Source organism: Podarcis filfolensis (genome assembly GCF_964270895.1).
Source record: "Podarcis filfolensis genome assembly, chromosome: 7".
Classification (NCBI taxonomy): Eukaryota; Metazoa; Chordata; class Lepidosauria; order Squamata; family Lacertidae; genus Podarcis; species Podarcis filfolensis.
Genome location: NC_139603.1, coordinates 10,068,882 through 10,093,895, shown reverse-complemented (window position 1 = coordinate 10,093,895; position 25,014 = coordinate 10,068,882). Strand labels below are relative to the sequence as shown.

The 25,014-nt window shown below is 47.2% G+C and overlaps 2 protein-coding genes across 6 annotated transcripts in view; one reads left to right on the top strand and one right to left on the bottom strand.

Annotated features, from left to right (window-relative positions):
* The window catches only part of TERT (telomerase reverse transcriptase), a 101,225-nt gene that overhangs the window by 29,637 nt on the left and 46,574 nt on the right, over positions 1–25,014 (bottom strand). The window lies entirely within an intron of this gene.
* LOC310767558 (sodium-dependent neutral amino acid transporter B(0)AT3-like) overlaps positions 8,003–25,014 on the top strand; it is a 31,445-nt gene continuing 14,433 nt past the window's right edge. The window contains exons 1-10 of one of the 2 annotated variants that reach the window (XM_083624670.1): positions 8,004–8,447; positions 10,923–11,063; positions 11,427–11,564; positions 14,803–14,984; positions 17,066–17,176; positions 17,861–17,973; positions 19,465–19,593; positions 19,994–20,144; positions 21,942–22,146; positions 22,594–22,753. In XM_083624670.1, coding sequence (XP_083480796.1) covers positions 8,249–8,447; positions 10,923–11,063; positions 11,427–11,564; positions 14,803–14,984; positions 17,066–17,176; positions 17,861–17,973; positions 19,465–19,593; positions 19,994–20,144; positions 21,942–22,146; positions 22,594–22,753 — 1,529 coding nt within the window. In that variant the 5' untranslated portion in view covers positions 8,004–8,248. Of the gene's footprint in view, positions 8,448–10,922; positions 11,064–11,426; positions 11,565–14,802; positions 14,985–17,065; positions 17,177–17,860; positions 17,974–19,464; positions 19,594–19,993; positions 20,145–21,941; positions 22,147–22,593; positions 22,754–25,014 lie in introns of both variants that reach the window. The other variant, XM_083624671.1, reaches the window with a different exon arrangement.

Below are 25,014 nucleotides of genomic sequence, written 5' to 3'. Positions count from 1 at the left end.
TATTTGGAACCAGTGCTGCCTCCCACAGTGAAGGGAGAATAGTCATAATGGCTAGTACCCATTTCCTCCCCCATGAATTTGTCTAATCCTCTTTTAAAGCCAACCAACTTGGAGACCATCACTGCCTCCTGGGGGAGAAAGTTTCATAGTTTGACCATAAACTTGCCCATCTCTAATATATATAAAAAGGAATTATATGGCTCAAATCCGCAATAAGGCTCTTTAAAAATAGTTCAATGCCCTCGAGAATCACAAATACATGTAACAGATTAGCTTTTATTGCAAGAACTATGCCCCTCAAAAGTACAAGGGAAATAATTGTGTTTGTCTAACAAAAATTATATACTGCTTGATTGTAATAAAATCTCTAAATGATTTATAAGCCCAGTTTACTGGACTGTTTTAAGGATTACAAATATAATGCATGCAAAATGTTTTGCAGCTCTGACAAGTTCTTTATAAATACCAGGTGCTATTTACCATATTCCAAACAGTAATTTTGAACACAGGTATTAGAGTCACTTAAATGTGACTCATTAGCATGACTGCACTTTGCTTGTGGCAGAAGACTCCTTTGCATACTGAGGGGGCAAGCCAAACCCAAGGCAGGGTTTTCTGGAAGGAGGGCAGTCAGGGTAATCTCTGTACCAGTTGGGTGCAGCAATTGGGCTCACATCAGGCCTGGTGCTATCACGTAACACGCAAGGGACCAGGTTGGCCTTCCCTCCATTTGGGGGCTTTCTGCTGACTGCTGTTGCTGGGCTTCCTGCCAACAGCACTTTGCCCATCTAGTGAGCAGAAGGGGCGCTTTGCACCAGCAGTGATACTTGTGAAACACAATGGTGGCAGCTGGCTGGCGTAGCTGTCAGTGCCGAATGAAGAGACAACTATGGCGCAAGGGAGAAGAACTGGGGTATTTCGTTCCCTACAACCCATATATAACACACAAGGCTCCTCTTATTGCCTGTATGGCAATACATACATCTATCTCTTGACGTTTATGCATGTCAACATCTCTTGTCGCGATGGCACGTGTTTTCAGACCCTGGAAAGTGCTCCTGAGTCTTGAAATCATGCTGTTAAAGCTGGTTTTGACCTATGGCTCAGTTATGTGTGCATGTGCATCACTTGGTTGGTCTGCACTTGATAACCAGCTTCTGAATGTGAGAGGCAATTACATCGCAAGCTCAGAGGCATAGGAAGGTCAGGTGGTACCCGGTGCAGAAAATTTCTTGTCACCCCCCCCCCCCATTGATTTATTTTTTTGCCTGCAAAGATGGTTTTACATTGGGTTTTCCCATCCACTCTGAGTGAGGGGGTGTCCTGGCTTCATGCAGGGGAGACTGGGGTGTGTGGCTGAGGGGTGTGTGTCCTGGCTTCATGTAGGGGAGACGGGGGTGTTTGACTGAGGGGGGATATCCTAGCTTCATGCAGGGACGACTGGGATGTGTGGTTGAGGGAGGGGGTGTTCTAGGTTCATGCAGGGGAGACTGGAGTGTGTGGCTGAGTGAGGGGGGTGTCCTAGCTTCATGCAGGGGAGACTGGGGTGTTTGACTGAGGGGTGTGTGTCCTAGCTTCATGCAGGGCAGACTGGGGTGTGTGGCTGAGTGAGGGGGTGTCCTAGCTTCATGCAGGGCAGACTGGGGTGTGTGGCTGAGTGAGGGGGTGTCCTAGCATCATGTAGGGGAGACTGGGATGTGTGGCTGAGTGAGGGGGTGTCCTGGCTTCATGTAGGGGAGACGGGGGTGTTTGACTGAGGGGGGGTATCCTAGCTTCATGCAGGGACGACTGGGATGTGTGGTTGAGGGAGGGGGTGTCCTAGCTTCATGCAGGGACGACTGGGGTGTGTGGCTGAGTGAGGGGGTGTCCTAGCTTCATGCAGGGGAGACTGGGGTGTTTGACTGAGGGGTGTGTGTCCTAGCTTCATGCAGGGACGACTGGGATGTGTGGTTGAGGGAGGGGGTGTTCTAGGTTCATGCAGGGGAGACTGGAGTGTGTGGCTGAGTGAGGGGGGTGTCCTAGCTTCATGCAGGGGAGACTGGGGTGTGTGGCTGAGTGAGGGGGGTGTCCTAGCTTCATGCAGGGGAGACTGGGGTGTGTGGCTGAGTGAGGGGGTGTCCTAGCATCATGTAGGGGAGACTGGGGTGTTTGACTGAGGGGTGTGTGTCCTAGCTTCATGCAGGGCAGACTGGGGTGTTTGACTGAGAGAGGGGGTGTCCTAGCATCATGTAGGGGAGACTGGGGTGTTTGACTGAGGGGTGTGTGTCCTAGCTTCATGCAGGGACGACTGGGATGTGTGGTTGAGGGAGGGGGTGTCCTAGCTTCATGCAGGGGAGACTGGGGTGTGTGGCTGAGTGAGGGGGGTGTCCTGGCTTCATGTAGGGGAGACGGGGGTGTTTGACTGAGGGGGGATATCCTAGCTTCATGCAGGGCAGACTGGGATGTGTGGTTGCGGGAGGGGGTGTTCTAGGTTCATGCAGGGGAGACTGGAGTGTGTGGCTGAGTGAGGGGGGTGTCCTAGCTTCATGCAGGGGAGACTGGGGTGTGTGGCTGAGTGAGGGGGTGTCCTAGCATCATGTAGGGGAGACTGGGGTGTTTGACTGAGGGGTGTGTGTCCTAGCTTCATGCAGGCGAAACTGGGGTGTGTGGCTGAGTGAGGGGGTGTCCTGGCTTCGTGTAGGGGAGACTGGGGTGTTTGACTGAGGGGGGTATCCTAGCTTCATGCAGGGACGACTGGGATGTGTGGTTGAGGGAGGGGGTGTTCTAGGTTCATGCAGGGGAGACTGGAGTGTGTGGCTGAGTGAGGGGGGTGTCCTAGCTTCATGCAGGGGAGACTGGGGTGTGTGGCTGAGTGAGGGGGTGTCCTGGCTTCATGTAGGGGAGACGGGGGTGTTTGACTGAGGGGGGGTATCCTAGCTTCATGCAGGGACGACTGGGATGTGTGGTTGAGGGAGGGGGTGTCCTGGCTTCATGCAGGGACGACTGGGGTGTGTGGCTGAGAGAGGGGGTGTCCTAGCTTCATGTAGGGGAGACTGGGGTGTGTGGCTGAGAGAGGGGGTGTCCTAGCTTCATGCAGGGCAGACTGGGGTGTGTGGCTGAGAGAGGGGGTGTCCTAGCATCATGCAGGGGAGACTGGGGTGTGTGGCTGAGTGAGGGGGTGTCCTAGCTTCATGTAGGGGAGACTGGGGTGTGTGGCTGAGAGAGGGGGTGTCCTAGCATCATGCAGGGGAGACTGGGGTGTGTGGCTGAGTGAGGGGGTGTCCTAGCATCATGTAGGGGAGACTGGGGTGTGTGGCTGAGAGAGGGGGTGTCCTAGCTTCATGGAGGGGAGACTGGGGTGTGTGGCTGAGTGAGGGGGTGTCCTAGCATCATGTAGGGGAGACGGGTGTCTGGCTGAGAGAGGGGGTGTCCTAGCTTCATGCAGGGGAGACTGGGGTGTTTGACTGAGGGGTGTGTGTCCTAGCATCATGCAGGGGAGACTTGGGTGTGTGGCTGAGTGAGGGGGTGTCCTAGCATCATGTAGGGAAGACTGGGGTGTGTGGCTGAGAGAGGGGGTGTCCTGGCTTCATGGAGGGGAGACGGGTGTGTGGCTGAGAGAGGGGGTGTCCTAGCTTCATGCAGGGACGACTGGGATGTGTGGTTGAGGGAGGGGGTGTCCTGGCTTCATGCAGGGGAGACTGGGGTGTGTGGCTGAGTGAGGGGGTGTCCTAGCTTCATGCAGGGACTGGGATGTGTGGCTGAGTGAGGGGGGTGTCCTGGCTTCATGTAGGGGAGACTGGGGTGTTTGACTGAGGGGGGGTATCCTAGCTTCATGCAGGGACGACTGGGATGTGTGGTTGAGGGAGGGGGTGTCCTGGCTTCATGCAGGGGAGACTGGGGTGTGTGGCTGAGTGAGGGGGTGTCCTAGCTTCATGCAGGGACTGGGATGTGTGGCTGAGTGAGGGGGGTGTCCTGGCTTCATGTAGGGGAGACTGGGGTGTTTGACTGAGGGGGGGTATCCTAGCTTCATGCAGGGACGACTGGGATGTGTGGTTGAGGGAGGGGGTGTCCTGGCTTCATGCAGGGGAGACTGGGGTGTGTGGCTGAGTGAGGGGGTGTCCTAGCTTCATGCAGGGACTGGGATGTGTGGCTGAGTGAGGGGGTGTCCTGGCTTCATGTAGGGGAGACTGGGGTGTTTGACTGAGGGGGGGTATCCTAGCTTCATGCAGGGACGACTGGGATGTGTGGTTGAGGGAGGGGGTGTCCTAGCTTCATGCAGGGGAGACTGGGATGTGTGGTTGAGTGAGGGGGTGTCCTGGCTTCATGCAGGGACGACTGGGATGTGTGGTTGAGTGAGGGGGTGTCCTAGCTTCATGCAGGGACTGGGGTGTGTGGCTGAGTGAGGGGGTGTCCTAGCTTCATGCAGGGACGACTGGGGTGTGTGGCTGAGAGAGGGGGTGTCCTAGCATCATGTAGGGGAGACTGGGGTGTTTGACTGAGGGGTGTGTGTCCTAGCTTCATGCAGGGACGACTGGAGTGTGTGGCTGAGTGAGGGGTTGTCCTAGCTTCATGTAGGGCAGACTGGGGTGTTTGACTGAGAGAGGGGGTGTCCTAGCATCATGTAGGGGAGACTGGGGTGTTTGACTGAGGGGTGTGTGTCCTAGCTTCATGCAGGGACGACTGGGGTGTGTGGCTGAGTGAGGGGGTGTCCTAGCTTCATGTAGGGCAGACTGGGGTGTGTGGCTGAGTGAGGGGGTGTCCTAGCTGATGCTAGGGGATGTAGGGGAGACTGGGGGCAAAGGGGAGGCCGGCCTGCCGAGCACCCAGGGTGGCACTGAGCTGCTCCTCCCGGCGCCACGCGTGGGCAAAACGGGATGCCAGCACTGCCATTGTCCCGCACACTCCACTTTCGGGGGCAGCAGAGGCTTTCTGGTGGGGAAATTGGGGCCCGAAGGACAGGCAGCGGCCTTAGCAGGCCTCAGCAGCCCAGAAAGTCGGCCTATGTGAAGAAAAAACAAAAACAAAAAAAATTTCTTCCAGTAGCACCTTAAAGACCAACTAAGTTAGTTCTTGGTATGAGTTCTTGGTATGAGCTTCAGATATCTGAAGAAGTGCGCATGCACACGAAAGCTCATACCAAGAACTAACTTAGTTGGTCTTTAAGGTGCTACTGGAAGAAATTTTTTTTTTTTGTTTTGACTATGGCAGACCAACACGGCTACCTATCTGTATGTGAAGAAAATAAGACTAGGCCGAGTAGATTCGGCCTTGCCTTGCCTTTGCCCCGCCCCCAACCCAGCTGGCCAATCAGCTGTGGGCAGAGGGTGGGGCGAAGGCAGGGCAAGGCCTAATCTACTGGCCTAGTCTCATTTTCTTCACATAGGCCGACTTTCCAGGACCTGGGAAGCACAGCAGAAGGTAGGGCAGTAGGGCGGTTCATTAAAAAAATTTTTTTAATGCCTGCTCCAAAGGTCTTATCTTAAAACACTAGGGATTATATAACTATATCTGAAATTTCATGCATATCAGTTAATATCTTGACCCTACACTGAATTGAAATTTCAGCCTTCATGACATAGGAAAACGGCCAAGTAAACAGCTATTTTCGTGGAGGAGGGTCAAGTTATTAACTGATAAGCATGAAATTTCATATATAGCTATATATTCCCCAGTGTAGTAAGATAAGACCTTTGGAACAGGCATTTTTTTTAAAAAGGTTTTTATGAACCGCCCTAGTAGGGCAGTACAGTGGTACCTCAGGTTACATACGCTTCAGGTTGCATATGCTTTGGGTTACATACGCTTCGGGTTACAGACTCCGCTAACCCAGAAATTATTACCTCAGGTTAAGAACTTTGCTTCAGGATGAGAACAGAAATCGTATAGCGGCGGCGCAGCGGCAGCAGGAGGCCCCATTAGCTAAAGTGGTGCTTCAGGTTAAGAACAGACCTCCAGAACGAATTAAGTTCTTAACCTGAGGTCCCACAGTAATTGTTCCTTGATAATTTGTCACCCCCCTCCACGATGGCACTGGGGATGGCCAACCCCCACCTTCCTATGCCCCTGTGCAAGGTTTAATGTTTTAGGCAATGCAAACAGATATGGAAGTTCTGTCGGTTCTGCCATATCTGTAATGCCCTCTTTCCATAGCTGTCAACTTTCAGATTTGAAAATAAGGGATCAGCAGCCTCGAAAATAAGGGATCAGAAGCATAGCTGTCAACTTTCGGATTTGAAAATAAGGGATCAGTAGCCTCACCTGTCCCGGAGACAGTCTACGGGATATCTAACAATCCAGGATAGCAGCGGGAAGCAGCGGGAGACGGCACTGGAATAAGGGAATTTCCTGCAAAAAAAGGGAAGGTTGACAGCTGTGCCTCTTTCCTTATGACAGTTACCAAGTAATGAATATGCATGTGTGAGTTGGCCCTTAATCTGTCCAAAGCAGCTTGGTTTCTCTAAACTTCATTTCTCTTTATTATCAAATTTAATGATGATATTAAGTTCATGATTGGACACAAACCCAATATGTTCTGGCAGGCCACCTGGAGATTTATCAGTCCTCTTATCATGTTGGTTATCTTCTTTGTTTACTTTGTGGCGAAAGTGAGAGAAGAATAACTATACATTGTCTGGGATCCCAAATATGTAAGTACACATGTTCAAAGAAGCACACCCCGAGTTATTTTATGGGTTTCTCTTCACTCATGTTGCGCTCAGCATGCCTTTGATTGCCCAATCCATTTTGGTTTTTTGGATGTTGATAGGCCAAGCTTTTCATAAGCTTCTGCGAAGATTTTTAGGATGGATTGGAGGTCATCCTCTGAGCGTGCGCACACCACCGTATTTTTCGCCCTATAGGACGCACCTAGGGTTTTTTTTGGGGGGGGGAATAAAGGGGAAAATTTTTATTTCCCCCCCCCAGCCGCGGATATCTGCCCGAAGCGCGGGGCGCTCTGCTTCAGCGCGCCCCGCACTCCGGGCAGCAGGCTGCTATCCGCAGCCTAGGGAGCCCTGCGGGAACTTGTTCCTTGATAATTTGTCACCCCCCTCCACGATGGCACTGGGGATGGCCGACCCCTCTCGCTCTCCACGCTTCAGCGAAAGCCTGCATTCGCCCCATAGGACGCACACAGATTTCCCCTTCATTTTTGGAGGGGAAAAAGTGCGTCCTATAGGGCGAAAAATACGGTAAGTTGTCATCAGCATACTGAAGCTCTGTGATGGAAGTTGTGGTAAACCTACTCTTTGCTTTTAGCCTGCTCAGATTAAAGAGCTTTCCATCTGTTTGATATATGATTTCTACTCCGGAGTGGAGTTTCCCTTCAACAAAGTGTAGGATCATGGCAATGGAAATAATGAATAGAGTTGGGGCAATAACACAACCCTGTTTAATACCTGATCCCACTTTGAGAGCCCTTGTTACCTGCGATTGTTGCTGTCATATTATCATATTAAGAACTTTTGCCAAATTACCTGAGGGGCTGTATTAAACCAGAACTCGGGTCGCAATTGGCCTGTGGGCCAGACTTTGGACATGACTGTCCCAATGGGAAATCATGTTGGTCAACCAACATGCTTAGGTTTCTAATAAATGCATGAAGGGGTTAATACCATAGAGTATGCTGTCCTTACAGGCTTAACTATCTACTTCCCCTCACCTTGGAAGGAACTAGTAATCAAGCCTTTGTTCTCCACTTTACTTGAGAAGCTCAGCATGTGAAGAGGTTTGAGTTGGTTGCTCCAGCTCAACTGCATGGCTCTCAGCATCCATTCTTGAGTTCATCTACCAATAATTTAGGACCTTTCACAGCTTTGTAACTAAGGTGAATATTACTGCCTGAGCACCCTTTTATGAAACACATGAACCTGACTTGAGTGTGTAAGTAAACCATTTTTTAACTTACCAAACGTTGTGGCCTTTTTCCTATGCTAGGGGAAGAGGGAACCTTTGGGAAAGGTAATACAATTTAGAGTTTGGACTGAAAGGGTTAAATTATTTCTTTCTTCGAAGTAGTAAGATTTTTTCTGTTAACCTCAGTGCCTCATCTCAACTCTGTAATTTGTGTGGCTGTAGGTTGCTAGGTTGTTATATCTGGATTCTTTGGTGTGATGTCGCAGATGGAAGTTCCATCCATTGTTCAGAATACCTCTGCTGCTGCTCCCCCCCCCCCCCGCTACTTACTTGGTTCAGTGAGGAGGTTCAGTTGCCTGGCAGCTGCTAATATTGGAGAAATTTGTGCTGAAAGGGAAAAAAAGAGGTTGCAAAGATGGCAACTGATGAACCTGAAGGCGGCGTTGAAGAGTATAAAGTAGAGATGGAAACTGATGAATCTGAAGGCAGCGATGAAGAGTACATAAGGCCCAAGTGGGATAGTAAATTCCAGTACCTTTTAAGCTGTGCTGGATTTGTTGTGGGTCTTGGAAATGTGTGGCGTTTTCCATACTTGTGCCAAACTTATGGAGGAGGTAAGAGAAAACCCACCTTTTCATTGGAGATTAGTTGAGGGATTGTTCAGACTTAAACTAGGACAAGCTACTTGTGTTCTAAAATAATGTTATCTGTTTGGGGTGTTAGGCTGTGTTCCAGACCCCTGTAATCTCTGGATCCAGCAACTGTTAAAATTTAATCAATGCTTTTAATTCTTGGAATAGCCAGGCTAGCCTCCCAGTGAGGCGATAGCCTGGGTGGTGAGCTATTAAGGAAGATTAAGGGGCTCTATGTGGCCTGGAGGGATGCGGGGGGCACTGTGGGTTAAACCACGGAGCCTAGGACTGCTGATCAGAAGGTCGGCGGTTCGAATCCCCCCACCAGGGTGAGCTCCCGTTGCACAGTCCCTGCTCCTGCCAACCTAGCAGTTTGAAAGCGCATCAAAGTGCAAGTAGATAAATAGGTACCGCTCTGGTGTTTCCGTGCGCTGCTCTGGTTCACCAGAAGCTGCTTAGTCATGCTGGCCACATGACCCGGAAGCTGTACGCTGGCTCCCTCGGCCAATAAAGCGAGATGAGTGCCGCAGCCCCAGAGTCGGTCACAACTGGACCTAATGGTCAGGGGTCGCTTTACCTTTATGTGGCCTTGAAGTAAAGCAGCAAGCTGGGGAGAGAGTCAGAGCAAAGTTTGGGAGCAATGTTTGATTTCTGTTTGAATACAAAGCTGGAGCCTTTTGGGATATTGATGCTGTGAACACCTCCATTGTAGGCTCAGGTTGCATATAGGTGTAAATAAACCATATATCCTAAAGACACCACAGTCTCAGCCTCATTCCCTAAGGAAACATGCAAAATTCACCACATGTGGACTTCAAGAGGCTCTCAAATGTATATGCAGCTGCAGCTGCAAAGGCACTTAAATGTAAGAGCAACTTTAGACATAGACCGAAGGAGATATGAACACTGTAGCTGATTTCCGTCAAAGCTGATTAACTTTAGAAAATAACACTGCCAAATCAAAAGAGACAAAGCCATTTTGTTCTACTGCTATATGACTTTTAGGAACGCTAACGTGGGACGAGGTAAATGATTGGTAGGGGAGGCATAAATGCTTTGTTTTCCCAGTTTTTGAAGTATCATATGACAGAATCATAAAAGCATTGTCCAGAATGGATTGTTTGCAGAGAGCTTCTCTCCCCCCCCCCCACATATTCCAGAAAAAAAATGAACAAAAACAAACTAAAATGTAACTGTAAAAACAGCAGCTAGGAACCCTCAGATCAATGAAACAATATTTTTTCATCGCTTTCACCTTCTAGATTTTCCACAGCACCAATTAGATGTGCTTTCAATGCATGCAGAGTAAAGAAAACAAAACCCCTCTAACAATTAGTTGTATATTATTGCCTTTTTGCACAAACCTAAGCAGGAAGAACATAATTAGCTGACTCCATGTAAGAGTTAAAACACTGGTTCCTAAGACTTAAAGTCCCAGGACTCTTTAAAAAGGAATTCTGGGTGAAATTGATGAAGTAGCAAAATTTATTGAAAGGAAAACACCATTGCAAGGGTGGGTGACCAATACAGGCACACCTGGTTCTGGAAAAACACAGTTTATAAAGTCTCTCCTCCTGCCGAAAGTCCCTCCTCCGCCCGCCCACTAGGAAGGAGAAGGCAACGTTTACAGCCTACCACGTCCGCCTTATTAACAAATTTCCAGCCCACTTTCCCTGTTCATCGTTGTACAAATATGGTCAAAGCTCCCTTGCATTTTACCTATTTTACCTATTGACATAAGCAGCTGTCCTAGTAACATTCTGGTTAACCACTATTTGTTCCCAATGCAAGCACAAGCTGGTTTCATATCTGATAAAGCTAAAAGGGCAAACCACAGTTTGCTAATCAGTTGTTCCAGTCCCAGGTGTCAGCGGGTTTTCGTGTCTGGATCTTAACCACAAGCTATATGACGTTCCGTGCATTCTGACCACAGGTTTTGCTACATGTGTATATCTTGGAGCCATTTGAGGTCACCTATCAGCTACATTCCCAGAAATTTGCAACCCTTATCTGATTCTATGCATCCTAGTTTTATCAGGTAGCCAATTTGCAACTCTTCAAATTTTACACACACACTATGGATTGAGGTCTTATATTTAAAAAGCATTACTAAAAGCATCCTTAAAATGAAAATGAAAAAGCAGCCATAGCCCCGGGCACAGAATTCTGAGGGGACACAACCAGCCCCCCCCCCCAGGCATTGGCTTCCCCAACCCAGCAAAGGCAGAAAAGCAGTCCAGACCCATGGTATGCAGGCAGGGATGGAGGGAGATGGACAAGGGCACCCAGCACAACCTGGCCTGGCACTCCTCTCTATGGGCATCGGGGGGGGGGATTCGCCCTCCAAGGGCTATGGCGGCTTGCTGGGCTTTCCCCTGTATGGGCAGGCAGGTGGCACTGGCAACCCACGCTATGCCACTGCTATGAGCTAACTGTGCTTGGCTATTGTGTTTCTAGGGGTATTCCTGATTCCATACCTCATCGCGTTTGTGTTGGGAGCCATCCCTGTATTTTTTCTTGAATTAGCTGTTGGGCAATGCTTGAAAAAAGGCTGCATTCGACTCTGGTGGCACATCTCTCCTTACCTGGGAGGACTGGGTAGGTTTCTGTAACTGCCTTTACTTGTGATTATACAATCTTCTAATCGTTGCTCCTTCCTGGAAAACGCATGGGCTCTATGAGGCTGTAATAGCAAACTCAGTCGTAGTAAACTCAGGCAGTTGTCTGGAAGATAAACAGGGCCACTCAGGGGCAGCCTTTCCGATTTCACCACCTGAGGCAAAATGGAAATTGCCTCCCCCACCCCCACCCCACTCGGTTTGTTTAATTCACAGAGCAATGTTCTTTTCCAGACTGCCAGAGTTCAGATAGTCATTGGATTTGATCTTTCATTTGTGCAGATCAGACTCTTGCAATTGTCTTTGTTCATGCCAATTCTGCGTGTGCTTGCATATTCCACAGGTTACACTTCTCTGATAGTTTCCTTCCTAGTGATTCTCTATTACAATATGCTTTTAGCCTTGGTCATATGGTATCTTATAAATTCTTTCCGAAACCCGTTACCTTGGAGTTCCTGCCCAACAGATACCAGCAAACCAGGTGAGTTCCCAAGTCTATTGCTGCTTTCTGTTACGGTATTAGTATCCGCTTTTCTATGTATCCTTCAACCACCGCATTAAAATTGTTTGTCCAACTCTACCACAGTCGGCAATTTGTCCCTGCCATGCCTCCTTTGGCCGTAGGGAATAGGATATGAACTGAACTAAACACTCGGCAGAGTAATGCAACAGAGGTAGAATAATAATAATATTTTTATTTATACCCTGCCCATCTGAAAGAAGCAGCAGTAAGTTTACGTTTAAGGCATAGCTTAGTTTAATAATGGTTTAAAGTGCTGTGTGGGGACGCGGGTGGCGCTGTGGGTAAAACCTCAGCGCCTAGGACTTGCCGATCGTATGGTCGGCGGTTCGAATCCCCGCGGCGGGGTGAGCTCCCGTCGTTCGGTCCCAGCTCCTGCCCACCTAGCAGTTCGAAAGCACCCTTAAGTGCAAGTAGATAAATAGGTACAGCTTTATAGCGGGAAGGTAAACGGCGTTTCCGTGTGCTGCGCTGGTGCAGGCTCGCCAGAGCAGCTTCGTCACGCTGGCCACGTGACCCGGAAGTGTCCTCGGACAGCGCTGACCCCCGGCCTCTTAAGTGAGATGGGCGCGCAACACCAGAGTCGGTCACGACTGGCTCGTACGGGCAGGGGTACCTTTACCTTTAAAGTGCTGTGTAGGTGGGGCCAATAGCTTAAAGCAGGTGTGGTGGATCTTCACGCCCTCCAGCAGTTACTGCACTACGACTCCCATGATCCCTGGCCATAGGCCATGCTTGCTAGGACTGATGGGAGGTGTAGTTCAATGACAGCTGGAAGTCCAAAGGTTCCCCACTCCTGGCTAGTTTACTAGTTATGCCAAAGCAAGAGCTTCCTGTGCAGAGAGAACTGATGCCTGAAGAAAGGCCCCATTCCTGCCCCTTCCCCTTCATGGAATAGCTTCAATAGGATGAGGCACATATCCATTCACCTGGGGCTGTGCCTGGTCGCATCCCTAACCCAAATATATGTAGGGCTGGAGAGTTTTGTTCCAGGCTTGGTCTGGAAGAGCTGAGGTGAAGCATCTCCTCTTGATGTCATTCTTTTGGGAAGCCCAGTTTGTCTTTTTTTTTATATAGAATGTTTATTGAAATTTTCAAAAAATTAAAAGAAAAACAAAAAAAAACAAAAAAACAAAAAACACACATATAGTTACAATCCTTTCTTTCAATAACATATTTCCTTGACTTCCCCACATCTCCCCTTCTTGTATTCCAATTCAGTTTTTAATTCAGCAAGTTCCTATCCCCAAATTTTACCTTATTATATTTAAATCCTTTTAATTAACCAATTTTAACATAAACCTCAATCTTTATGCATCAATACTTATTCTTAATGTCTTTTTCTAAAGTCGACCCCAATTCCATTTCACGAGTTCCACATTTTAATATAAGTAGCAAAACAAAATATATGCAAGAAAAAACAAAGTATATTTGTACAGCCTTTGGATACCCAAAACCCCACTCCCCGCCTTTCCCGGTTTCAGTCTCCAACCGATGTCCATCAGTCTATCTGGTGTCAGCCTGGTGACCTCACATCCGAGGCCCTTAAATCTCTCTCCTTTCCTCTCTGCCGGTTTTTTTGATAGTCCTTTATAATAAACACCAAATCTCGGAGAAGCTCTGTCCCAATAAGGTCTATGTTTCTTCCTGCCAGGCCTCCATATTTAGAATTGTAATCCAAATCTTGTTTCTTACTTCTTTTAAGTCCAAGTGTCCCAGAAACTCCTGCTTCCACTTTAGTCAGGTTTGTCTTTTCCTTTATATCCATCTTTACAGGCCTCTGGCTCTCTTTAATCCTCTGCGGCATTGTAGCTCCTCCTTCCTTTCCCTCTAAATTGTCATGTATATCTTTTCCCACTTTCTCAAATTTCTCAAATTTCTTTTCTTGTTCAGCTGCAAGAGTTTTTAGCTCAGATACAAAGTCTTTTTGTTCTGGTACAGAGGCTTGAGTCAAGTCCCTTCCAGTTTCCGCAAGTTTATTTGCTTTTTCATTCAATGTTGTAACATTTCTAGCCAAAACATTGCTTTGTTCTTGAAATTTTCCCAGACGAAGAAAAATCTTCTCCAGTTCAATCTGTATTTTTCCACTTACAGCCATTCTGTAATGTCCCAGAGCCCCCTCTAGGGGAGTACTGGTTACTTAGTATTCCTTCCAGTTCTAATCCAAAAGTCAAAATAACTTTTTCTCTTTATTTTCAACGATTTGTTACCTAAATGTAACAAATATAACCAGCCGAGGCAATAGAAACAAAGTTCTCTTTTTTTCCCTCCCAGCTTTGACAGCTAGTTTGACAGCGGTCAAAGTCTTCTATATCTCTTCAGCAGGCTCCCTCACGGATCGCTCCCGGGTCCTGGGGGTGTGTGTGTGGCAATTCCACTCTCAAAATTAACTCTTATCCTCCAGCACATTCACTTATACTGCCAAAACGTGAAATTAATTACTTTTAACCTCTCACGAAGATGATGTTCTTTTCAACCTTAGTTATCTAGTCCTTGCTTTAAAATGTTTACAAAATGGGGAGACGGACTTCCTCTTTGCGCCTTCCCTGCTCGTGCCGAATCAAAAAAGAAATTTTGATATCCAATTTCCGTATTACTCACGGGTTGTTACTTTTAGTCCAAATGTTCAAAGGAAGAAGTCAGCGCTCTCCGACCATGGCATGCGGCTTCACTTCACGGAGACGGGTAAACAGCTCTCAGCTCCGCGCCGCTCACCCCCGATCTGTTCCGGAGCCTTTAAAAAGGCTCCTTTGCAGCGGGGGGGGGGACGCAAATGGAGCCCGCCGAGCCTTCAGCTCACAGGCTTCCCCGCCTGTGATTTTTTTCGGGTCCCCGCTTCGCCGTAGCGGTAGAACCCTAGCTCCACGAAGCAGATTTCCTCCGGAGATCGGAGGAAATCCGCCATTACAGTCGCTGGCGCTGACCGGAAGTCTGGGAAGCCCAGTTTGTCAATCAAGAGGAGGCTATTCCCCAAACTAAACAATGCCTCAGTCTAGAACTCCAGAGGAGTTATGGTAGGTTTACATTTTCCTTAAAAACAAAACAAAACATGGAATGGAGTTTTTAAAATGCAGTATACCATCTGCACGCTCAATTGGTGAAGAATGGGACAACTGCATATTCCTGATCGTCAGGATCCTTTCCAACTCTTCTATGATTCCATCTGTTTTGATAATGCCTTCTGTGCTTGTTATTTCAGAACTTATTGAAGAATGTCAAAAAAGCACACCTACCAATTATTTCTGGTATAGGTACACTTTAAACATAAGCACGGATATTACAAACAGTGGTCCGCTTCAGTGGTGGCTGGTTTTATGTTTGGCAGCCTGCTGGTTACTTGTGTTCATTTGTACAGTACGAGGAATTGAATCGACTGGAAAGGTGAGCAGGGATTATTACCAGACATCTGTATTTCACTGACCTGGTCCTTACTGAGGTGGTAAAGCCATTTTTGGACTGCACCATGTGAGATAGGAGGCAGCTCACATGAATGAATGTTCTACCATATTTTTTAAAAGGCACCTGCCCATTGAAAACTAATGCGTCTGGGAGGAGGCTAGGTTAGAATCCACATGCAAGAGGTTTTTTTTTGCATGTGTTTGATAATCTTATTACCTGCCTACAGTTAGAAATGGTACAGTCCAGACAGAAGATAGAGTACAGTGGTGCCCCGCAAGACGAATGCCTCGCTAAACAAAAAACCCGCAAGACGAAAGGGTTTTCAGATTTTTAGCGGCTTCGCAAGACGAATTTCCCTATGGGCTTGCTTCGCAAGACGAAAGCCCATAGGGAAATCTCCGGGGACAGCGGGGAAGCGCAGCGCGCCTTCTCCTCTGTTCCCGGACCTGTCCTGAAGACTTGCGGTGGGAGGAAGGTTTTCCTCCCCACTGCCAACATTCAGAAGGCTGTTCTGAATGTTGGCGGTGGGGAGGAAAAACCCTCCTCCCACCGCAAGCCCCGGGAACAGAGGAGAAGCGCTGCGTGCCTTCTCCTCTGTTCCCGGACCTGTCCTGAAGGCTTGCGGTGGGAGGAGGGCTTTCCTCCCCACCGCCAACATTCAGAAGGCTGTTCTGAAGGCTGGCGGTGGGGAGAAAAGTCCTTCTCCCCCCTGCCAGCCTTCAGAAGAGGTCCGGGGATAGACTGTCCCCAGACCTGGTCTGAAGGCGGTCTCCATAGGAACGCATTAATTGATTTTCAATGCATTCCTATGGGAAACCGTGCTTCGCAAGACGAAAAACTTGCAAGAAGAAAAAACTTGCGGAACGAATTAATTTCGTCTTGCAAGGCCCCACTGTATTATCTAATATTCTATTTTTAAATTTAGGGGGTGAGGGCCTGCCATTTTGTAGCTGAAATAGCAGTATCCTCGCAGAATAGGCATGGCACTCTCAGCATTAATATCTTGGCTTATGTTTGTGGTATTTCCACTGAATGGTTCCCAATATGTAAAGCAAATGAGGAGGAAAATTGTGGATTAATTAGTTACAAAGTACAACTAAGATGAACACAAGGGTTCCTACTAGACTACAGGGCTAAAGCACCTTGGGAAGGAACAGCAGTTTAGATGGCCTGTCATAAAATGTCATAATGAATAGTCAGTTGAATGATATGTCTTATGGTGTATTTAGCTTTTGAGGTCCACTGTGTGAAACTGCTTCTTCTCCACTAGATAAACCATATTTCAAAAAGTTGAGATCCCGACACAAAAAGCTGTTGAGCTTTATTTCTGATTGGGCAGCCATACAACCGATTTCTGAAAAAGCAGCCCAGATGAATCCCAGGAAATTCTGGATGTATGGCAGCCCTAGATGCATCTAATAAAACAGAATGTAGGTCTTTAAATTGTCACAAGGTGTTTTCTATCTTCTTTTTTCTGCAACAGACTAAAGGCTGGTTAACACATGCATACTTGCCTCTTTAATCATCAATCAATCAATCAATCAATCACTCACTCAGCCAATTAGTATCCTACTTTTCATCCAAAGAGTTCAAGCTACTCTCTCTTTCCTCTTGCACACAATCTGCTCACAATCTTTCATTCGGTTGAACTGGAGAATTGTCTCAAGGTCACCAGTGAGCTTCATGGCCATAGGCACCAACTTAGACAAAATGTTGGGAGGGGGCCCACACTGTCTGCACTTCCCCCACCTCCCTGCACTTCTGTGGAGCACACCTCCACAGGTTTCCTCAATTCAAGTCTGCCATGTTAACCACTGCTGCACCACACTGGATGGCACCATTATGTGGTGATTTACACACATGCATGAGCTGCTGCAGCTCAAACATGGCAGACAGAACTTCTCCATTTCCTCAAACCACTCTAAACAAAAACAGTTTATCACTGAGTTGGATTCAGCTGCAACTGTTCAGTAATTTTGTGTGCACAGTATCTGTTTCATGGTATTGCCTTAACCTCTTCCTGACACTCACTTTTTTCTTCTCTGCTTTGCTCTTCCTCTTAGGCAATATATTTTACTGCCACATTTCCTTACCTAATTCTAACATTATTCCTAATTTATGGACTGACTCTCCCAGGAGCCGTTCACGGATTACTCTACTTCATGACTCCTAATGCAAGTATTTATTCAATTGATCCTTGGTGTTCCAGATGATGTACAGAAAGTCTGACTTGGTCTTTTAGAGGTGGCTTTGAACTTTGAACTTTCCTCCATGCTGCTTCTTTGTTTACCACTTAATACTAGTTGGGATCCACACATATTCTGGCAATTGTACTTTGTTAACTCCCTCTGGAATCTAATCTATGAAGAGCAGAAACTTGTGTAAAAAGTGCCCTTTTCTAAAATTCACGAACATAGGCAACCCTGGGTCAAATAATATTTTTCAGAAGACAGGGCAGAACTACACTTCATTGTGCAAGCATGGGGTGTCCCAGTTCTGTATTTGACTTGTAATGCTGGGGCGAATGCAGAGATGGAGAGTTGCATTTGCAGAGGAAGCCAGTGGGCAGGTACTTTATCCTCCCTATGCCCACCAATTCTTCCCTACAAATGCTCCCCTGGGCTGCTTCTTGTTTCTCCGTCTGGCAGGGTCCAAGACTAGAAGATGTGCAAGTGAAGGTAAAAGCACTCTAGTGAGCATTTGTAAGGGACTATCGCCAAACATGGAAAGAGTTAAGCGCTCTCTCCTACACACTGATTCTCCCCCTCCAGCAAGCCCCCAGCAGGCAGTTTGTGAAACACAGGAATTATGAGACTAATAATGTGTTTAGCCCTGAGCTCTCCCTTTCTCTCTCACAGCTCAAGAAACTCAACAATCCACGTGCCTGGCTTGATGCAGCCACCCAGATTTTTTCCTCTCTTTCTTTAGGATTTGGGGGACACATAGCATATGCAAGCTACAACCCGTCAAGGTATGTTTGGTAGCTTTCGCTCACAATGTGGAGAGTTGTTTGACGCAGTCAAATTGACTTCTATGAGATAGCGCCTCAGTGATCTCTGGAGACAAGACTCAATTCATTCAGCCCACACTCAGCCCAGGAAATGCGGCTGGCTCTGTTCGCTTGATGTTTCCCTGTGTGAGTCCCAAAGATGCCCTTTATTGTTCTTTCTGCAATGTCAGAGTTGTGCAGATGCCCCAGTACACAAGCTGTTGCACACAAACAGCAGTAGGTTGCATATGCATGTCTGGGTGTGAAGATCTCCACATCATCTGCAGGAAGGATGGGAGTGAAAGTGGAAGTGGGAAAACTTCAGCTAAGTTTGAGATGCAATACTTTATGATTAATGAGTCCCACTGAAGTCAGCTGCAGAGCCCTGACTTGAGAGTTTTTATTTTTGATCAGAAGGCAAGTGACTGAGGCAGCTGCATGTTCTCAATACAGTGGTACCTCTGGTTACAAACTTAATTCCTTCCGGAGGTCCGTTCTTAACCTGAAACCTAGTGGTTCTCTAGTGGTTCATGTTTTTAAACTGAAAGCTGGGAAAAAGATGGGGTATAAACAAATTAATAACAATGACAAAACAACACATTCCAGCTATTTAGTTTCTGTGGCAATATGTCCCCTGTGCTTGGCCATTTCTTAAAGCCCATCTTGCAGCCAAAGAGAATCTGGCAGGCTAAGCTCTTCTAACCAGTTTAAAGTCTTCTGCAGAAACCAGCATTCACAGCATTGGAAGAGGGACCCTAGGACTAATTTTGCCTCCCCCCTTCCCCAATTTCATTGAAATGATTTTTCATTGCTTCTTGCATTCCAGCTTGTCAGCCTAAAAGGGAAAGATGGATTTGAAGCATCCAGGAAATGGCATTGAGGGCATACACAAGCTTAAACCGAGAGTATGTCCTGTAAATGGCAAGCTCCATCCATTTATTATTATTATTATACCCTGGATGGGGGTTCTTGATCTTATATAACTTTTTATTGCATATTAACAAAACAATCTTATAAACGGTTCTTAACTATTATTCCTCAGAGTCACTTATTTCAGATACCTTCTGAGCTCTGCTTCTCCGTGACCAGCCCTTCCCTTCGCTTTCCGCTCTTTTTTCTAACCTCCTGGCTAGAGCTGGTTTGTATCTCCCCTCCTCCGAATCTGAGCTAGAACTTAACCCTTGCCTTTCCTGTGAATAGCCGGTCCCTCCCTGTTGTTCTCTTCTATTAGATTCACTGCTCTCCTTCCCCCTTTGGGGGAATGCTTTCTCCCTCTGAGAAACTGGACACTTCTAACTCTTCCCTGATACCCCATCCCCGGCTATATCTGCCTATTGCTTTGTTTTACTGTTCTGGGATTGAAAAAATTCAGTGAAGAGTAGAGTACAAGTACCTGAAATGTGTAACATTAGAAGGAGACAGTGCTGTCCTTCGTAACATTTAATCGGGTTGCTATGTGCTTGTTTTTCCTAGAAATGACTGTGAAATGGATGCTGTCATGATAGCAGGAATAAATTCTGTGACTTCTTTGTTTGCGTCAATCCCAATTTTTTCAATTCTGGGGTTCAAAGCAACAATGGCCTATGAAGAATGCTTGGAAAGGTGAGCCATTCAAGTTTCACAGTTAGGAACCAATTTAAGGTGTTGGTCCAAGCCCTCTGTTCACAATTTGTTTTGTTTTTCATTGTTTAAAATTTAGTGTCATTTCTCCCCCCCCTTTAAACCAGTTTAGGGGACCCCAGAGGGCAGAATTAAAATAAGATTGTAGCATAGAACACAAAGTATACAATCCTGCATGTTCCATGTGCATAATCATTAATTCACGTATACAGGCAACTTCCTTTATGTATGGGGGTTGCGTTCCTGGTCCCAGCGCACGTCAGTGGTTGTGCATAAACCTGTTTGGCCCCTGGCCTGCCCCTATTTGAAGCAAATTGCTGTTGTTTTTCTTAGGGACTGTGGCAATGCAAATAATTCGTATCATTCCTGACTTTACTGACAGAAATGTTAAATACATCACCAAGGCATTCAGGAAAGACAACATCACTGTAGACAGCAGCGCATTTTGGCTCAGTTACTTGAACGGAACGGATATCAATAAACTTGCATCTCTCAACCTGGCAAATTGTGATCGCCAGAAATTCCTTGATCAGGTATCGTACTCGCATTACAAAACTATCCAGTTGTAAAAGTACAGTATGCACTGATTTTGTAGTCGCCCAAACAATGCCACTTGCACGGCAAGTTGCCACAGACACGGCATTAGTTCTTGATGGCATTCATATGCTCTTTTTCTGCCAAGGCACATATTTACAGGAAATGGTACAAATAGTCTCAGACGATGCACGATCTCTGTGAGCTGGGTTTTCAGGCTGTTGCCTTACCTCATGGCATGCAGTTTTTAAGCAGGTGCATGAAAGGCAAGGGCAAGGCTGCGTCTGTTGATAGAACCTGATGGCTAGATGTTCCCTGGCTTGGGCATAATGGTGTCTCCATTACCAGCCATGATGCACCATGGGTTTTTGCTGAATAGGATCTGAAGTGATAGGGCTCCCCCAGAGCTTTTGCTGTTTTTGCCATGACAGCTAGTGCATTTAGTAGGGAGCAGTAGGGTGGCAGAAGTGGGGCTAGGTTGCTCTCCCAGCTTGCCAACAGTGCACGTTGTCATTGCTTATGGAGGAGGACAAGGCAAGGGTAGCTGCTGTGGCAGAGCCAACCCACTGCTCCTGTTGCAGCACTTGCACCATGCCAACCTCCCTGCCACCTTGCTCCTCTCCTTCACAGCGGCATGTGGTACAGTGGTACCTCAGGTTACATACGCTTCAGGTTACAGACGCCACTAACCCAGAAATATTAACCTCGGGTTAAGAACTTTGCTTCAGGATGAGAACAGAAATCGGGCTCCGGCGGCGCGGTGGCAGCAGGAGGTCCCATTAGCTAAAGTGGTGCTTCAGGTTAAGAACAGTTTCAGGTTAAGAACGGACCTCCGGAACGAATTAAGTACGTAACCTGAGGTACCACTGTATTTTGGGAAGCCAAGTGAGCAGTGCAACCTCACCTGAGAGGAAGCAATGACAGACAACACTGACTGTGTCAACAGCTTTGCAATGGTCACATTCCATGAAGGCTTCTGCAACTTCCACTACATTTTTCTGTAGAGTTTCTCTCCTGGACCTCTGCCATGCTGCAAGGGGGTCACAGCCCTCGGTCTTCAGCTACCGTTGATGTGATGGCCCAGGCAGGAAATTCTTTCAGAAGAGCTGTGTTTAGCTCTTTGGCTTCATACAAGCTGCTTTGTCTCTGGTAAACTAGCTTGTTACTCTACCCATATGTATGAGTGCACAGAGACCACAAGTTGTTTGCCTGGTTATCTCCGAAGAAACACAATCTACCATCCCCCCTACAACTACTGTTACTGGGGTGTTCTATGGCCACTTTATTTAGCCACAAATACTTGCACACAGAAGATGGGGCTCAGGGTACACACCTGAACTCTAGTCCAGCTTGAGAAGTTTCCCCTTACAATTCTGCAGAGACACACACAAACCATATCTGTGTCTGCACGTATGAGCACTAAAAGAGCCACAGAAAGCAACCTGTGAGCTTAGGTGGCTGCTTTTATTATTATTTTATTACCATTCCTTCACCCTTAGATCCCAGGGCAAGTGACAACAATTTAAAATGCAACACTAAAAACAGATTGCGGCAACTTAATACCACTAAAACATGGTGAGTCCTAAAAATGCACATCTCAGGTGCCGAAGGTCAAGGTCAAAAGGGTTTTTCGTTTCACCCACCCACCCCAATATGAACTTGTAATTGGTAATGGCTGTATGTTATTCCAGATGATGGCTAAATGTTGAGTAATACAACATTTTGCCTCTGCATTAGAATAAATGACACTCAGAAATCAATCTGACAGTTTTTACCATTATTTGTGAATTTTGCAGAGTGTTTCTGGAACCGGCTTGGCCTTTATTCTGTTCACTGAAATCGTCCTTAAGATGCCTGGATCGAACACTTGGGCCATTCTGTTTTTTCTCATGCTGTTCAGTCTTGGTGTATCTTCCATGTTTGGGTTTGTTCAAAGTATCCTGACTCCTCTCACAGAATCTCGCATTGTGTCTAGATACATATGCAAGGAGGCAGTATGTGGTAAGGCATCTTCTTCAAATACTTTTCTTTCAATACCGTGCTCAAGATTAATACAGGCAAAAAAAGTCCCTCTTCAACAAGGCCTTGTGCTAATTCTATGGCCTTTTAATTGTGTTTGTGGGAGCGGGGGGTTAGTGTCTCGTTTTTGTTCTATTTATTTTGTGCTTTTATCCTGTATTTTTATCTTGTGAAACCGCCCTGAGATCTCTGAAGGGTGGTATTTAAATTAACAAATAGTAACAGCAACAATAACAATAATCTGTTGGGCAGAAACTATATAGTTTTGATGATGCCAGATTGCACCCATTAACTGTTAAGGAGGATAGGTGAGCAGCAAAACATGGGTGTATGGCAAGAACGGAACATCTATAAACACGCATCTAAACACCACTGGTTAGGTTTCCTTTTATTTCCTTTGTGTTGAGTGACAAATGTTGTTGTCTGTAGGTTTAATATGCCTTACTGCCTTTCTGCTGGGCCTGGTTTTTACTCTGAGATCAGGAAACTACTGGCTTGAGATGTTTGATGCCTTTGCGGGAACCATGCCTTTGCTCGTCATTGCTTTTTTCGAAGTGATCGGTGTTGTATATATTTATGGAATGAAAAGGTAATGTTTCTTTGTGTGTGTATCTGGATAAGCCCTTAGGTGCTGGTTGCTGTATTGTAGCAACATCAGCAGTAATCCTTATTAACAGTGTTAGCATTCAAATAACATTTCAATGTCCTTCCTCTACAATGTCTCAGACAACCCTGTGCAGTAGACCCACCTAGCGAATTCACTGCAGAAATAAGATTTGAACTGAGGACTTCCTCATTAACAGCTCAGCTCTTGGAGACTCGATTCCCAGCTGCTAATAGGTTTCTGAGCCAAGTCTGTGTTTTTTTGCTGAATTTGTGAGTTCTTTACTACTGAAAGCACTTTTTGCAGCATTTAACTCACACAAGCAACTCAAGGCAGATGAACACATGCAGCCGTATTCATAACTAAGCAATTCTATTAAGAAATGAACACACTATGGAGAAGCTAGGCGGTTCAACAGAGCTACTAATTCAGCATAACCCAGTGAAACTCAACTGCAGATTCGTTTAGACAGATTCTGCAACGCCTGAAAATTCTCAGCAAAATTAGCCTAATCCACCTACATCTTTAATGCAAATCAGGATTTTATCGTGATAGAGTGCCTTGCGCACCCATCCCCCGGCCTGCTCTCCCATTTACTTGGTAACTAACCGTAATTTTCTTCTAGACTCACTCTTCCCTCATATGGTAGCTTTCTATGTGGTGGTGGCAGCGAGCAGTTAGGTTTAACTAACTCTAATGTTTGAAGAGGGTTTACAAGGTAAACTGGTGTCTAATCTGGACTGCTTCAGACTGCTTTATTGAGTTGTGTTTCAAAACTGAATACTCATCCATGGGGGGAGCCGTTATTGTTTAGTATGAGGGGCATTCAGTCTGAAGAGGTACAGTCGCCAACAGCCATTGCTATTTGAAGTGGTATATCCCAGGACCCAGATTTACCAGCCCCCCTCATCATAGGGATCATGAGAACCAAGCCCATTGATAAGCTAGTGAGGTGTGACGCTTCCATTTCCCTCCTTTATCCTATGAAAACAACACTCTAAGCAACAAACCTTTATTTAGTCTATTTATTTATTTATAAAAGCATTTCTGTACCGCCAAATAAAACACTGGGGTGATGCACAACCTTTCTGTTAAAAATACAATTGGAAACAGTACAAATAATTATGGAAGTGGATAGCTAATCAAAACATTAAACAGCAAAGAGTGATAAGGTTCCCACCAGATCAGAATGGTTATTAAAGCTGGTAGAATATGCTGAATTGGAAGTGTCAGGGCTACCCTAGGTCCCAGCTCACAAAGGACCAACGCTGCTTCGTTGTTAAGTATAAAAGCCTTTATTGAAGTTCAGTTTCACTTCCAGAGCCGCAGCGCGCAGCCCCACGTCTAAAGTGTCAGACCACTGATGCTCCGTCTGAGTCTCCTCCCCCTTGACACCAATTTAAGAGTCTAGCCTTGCTCCACCTTCTCCGCTGCTCCTTCCTCCTCTGGGTCCGCCTGCCCGCCGGGGTTCCGCCCTTTCTAGCCTCTTCTCCCGCTGATTCCCCTGAGCCTTCTCCCTCCCTCCGGCGGGCTTTAGGAGCTGGTTCCCCATCCGGGTCTCCTGCTGTTCCGCGCGCCTGCACATTTGAACTTGGCGCGCGCGCCCAGCCAGCAACTTTCCTCCTGACCGTTCCACTGCTGCTGTCACTGCTTCCCCCATCGGGGGGGCTAGCTGCAACTGACCTCCCCTCCGTTGGAGGCGTGGTCAGCCCTGACTCCCTCTCTGGAGGAGACACTGCTCCTGACACATGTGACTCCTCCCCCCCACTACGCTCTGGTGGGGAAACTGGTCCTGATCCTCCACTGCTGCTTTGGGGTTCCCCTCTGGCTCCTTGTTTCTGGTGCGTCCCCCCTGGGACCCCCCTTGCCCTGACCATCGGCGCCCCCTTCTGGGAATCTTCTGATTCGCTGGAGAAGCTCATGGAATCTCTCGGGCCACTGTCATACTCCCCTACGCTGCCCTCGGATTCTTCCCCTTCGCTCTCCCAATCCTCTCTCCCCAGTGCTCCTGCTCCTGATTCCCTGACATCCATCCCCCCCTCGAAGCCCCCCCTTCCCCCCTCCCCCTCTTCGGGTGTGGGTTCCGGGTGCTCCAGTCCAGTGGGTGTGAGTGCGGGATACCATTCTTCCCCCCTGGTGTGTAGCCGGTCCACTGGATCCGGCCCAACCGCAACGGGCTCGTCGACGTCGATTTCCTCTGCTTCCATCTCTCTGCTGATGTGCTCGAATCCAGGATCCTCCCCCAA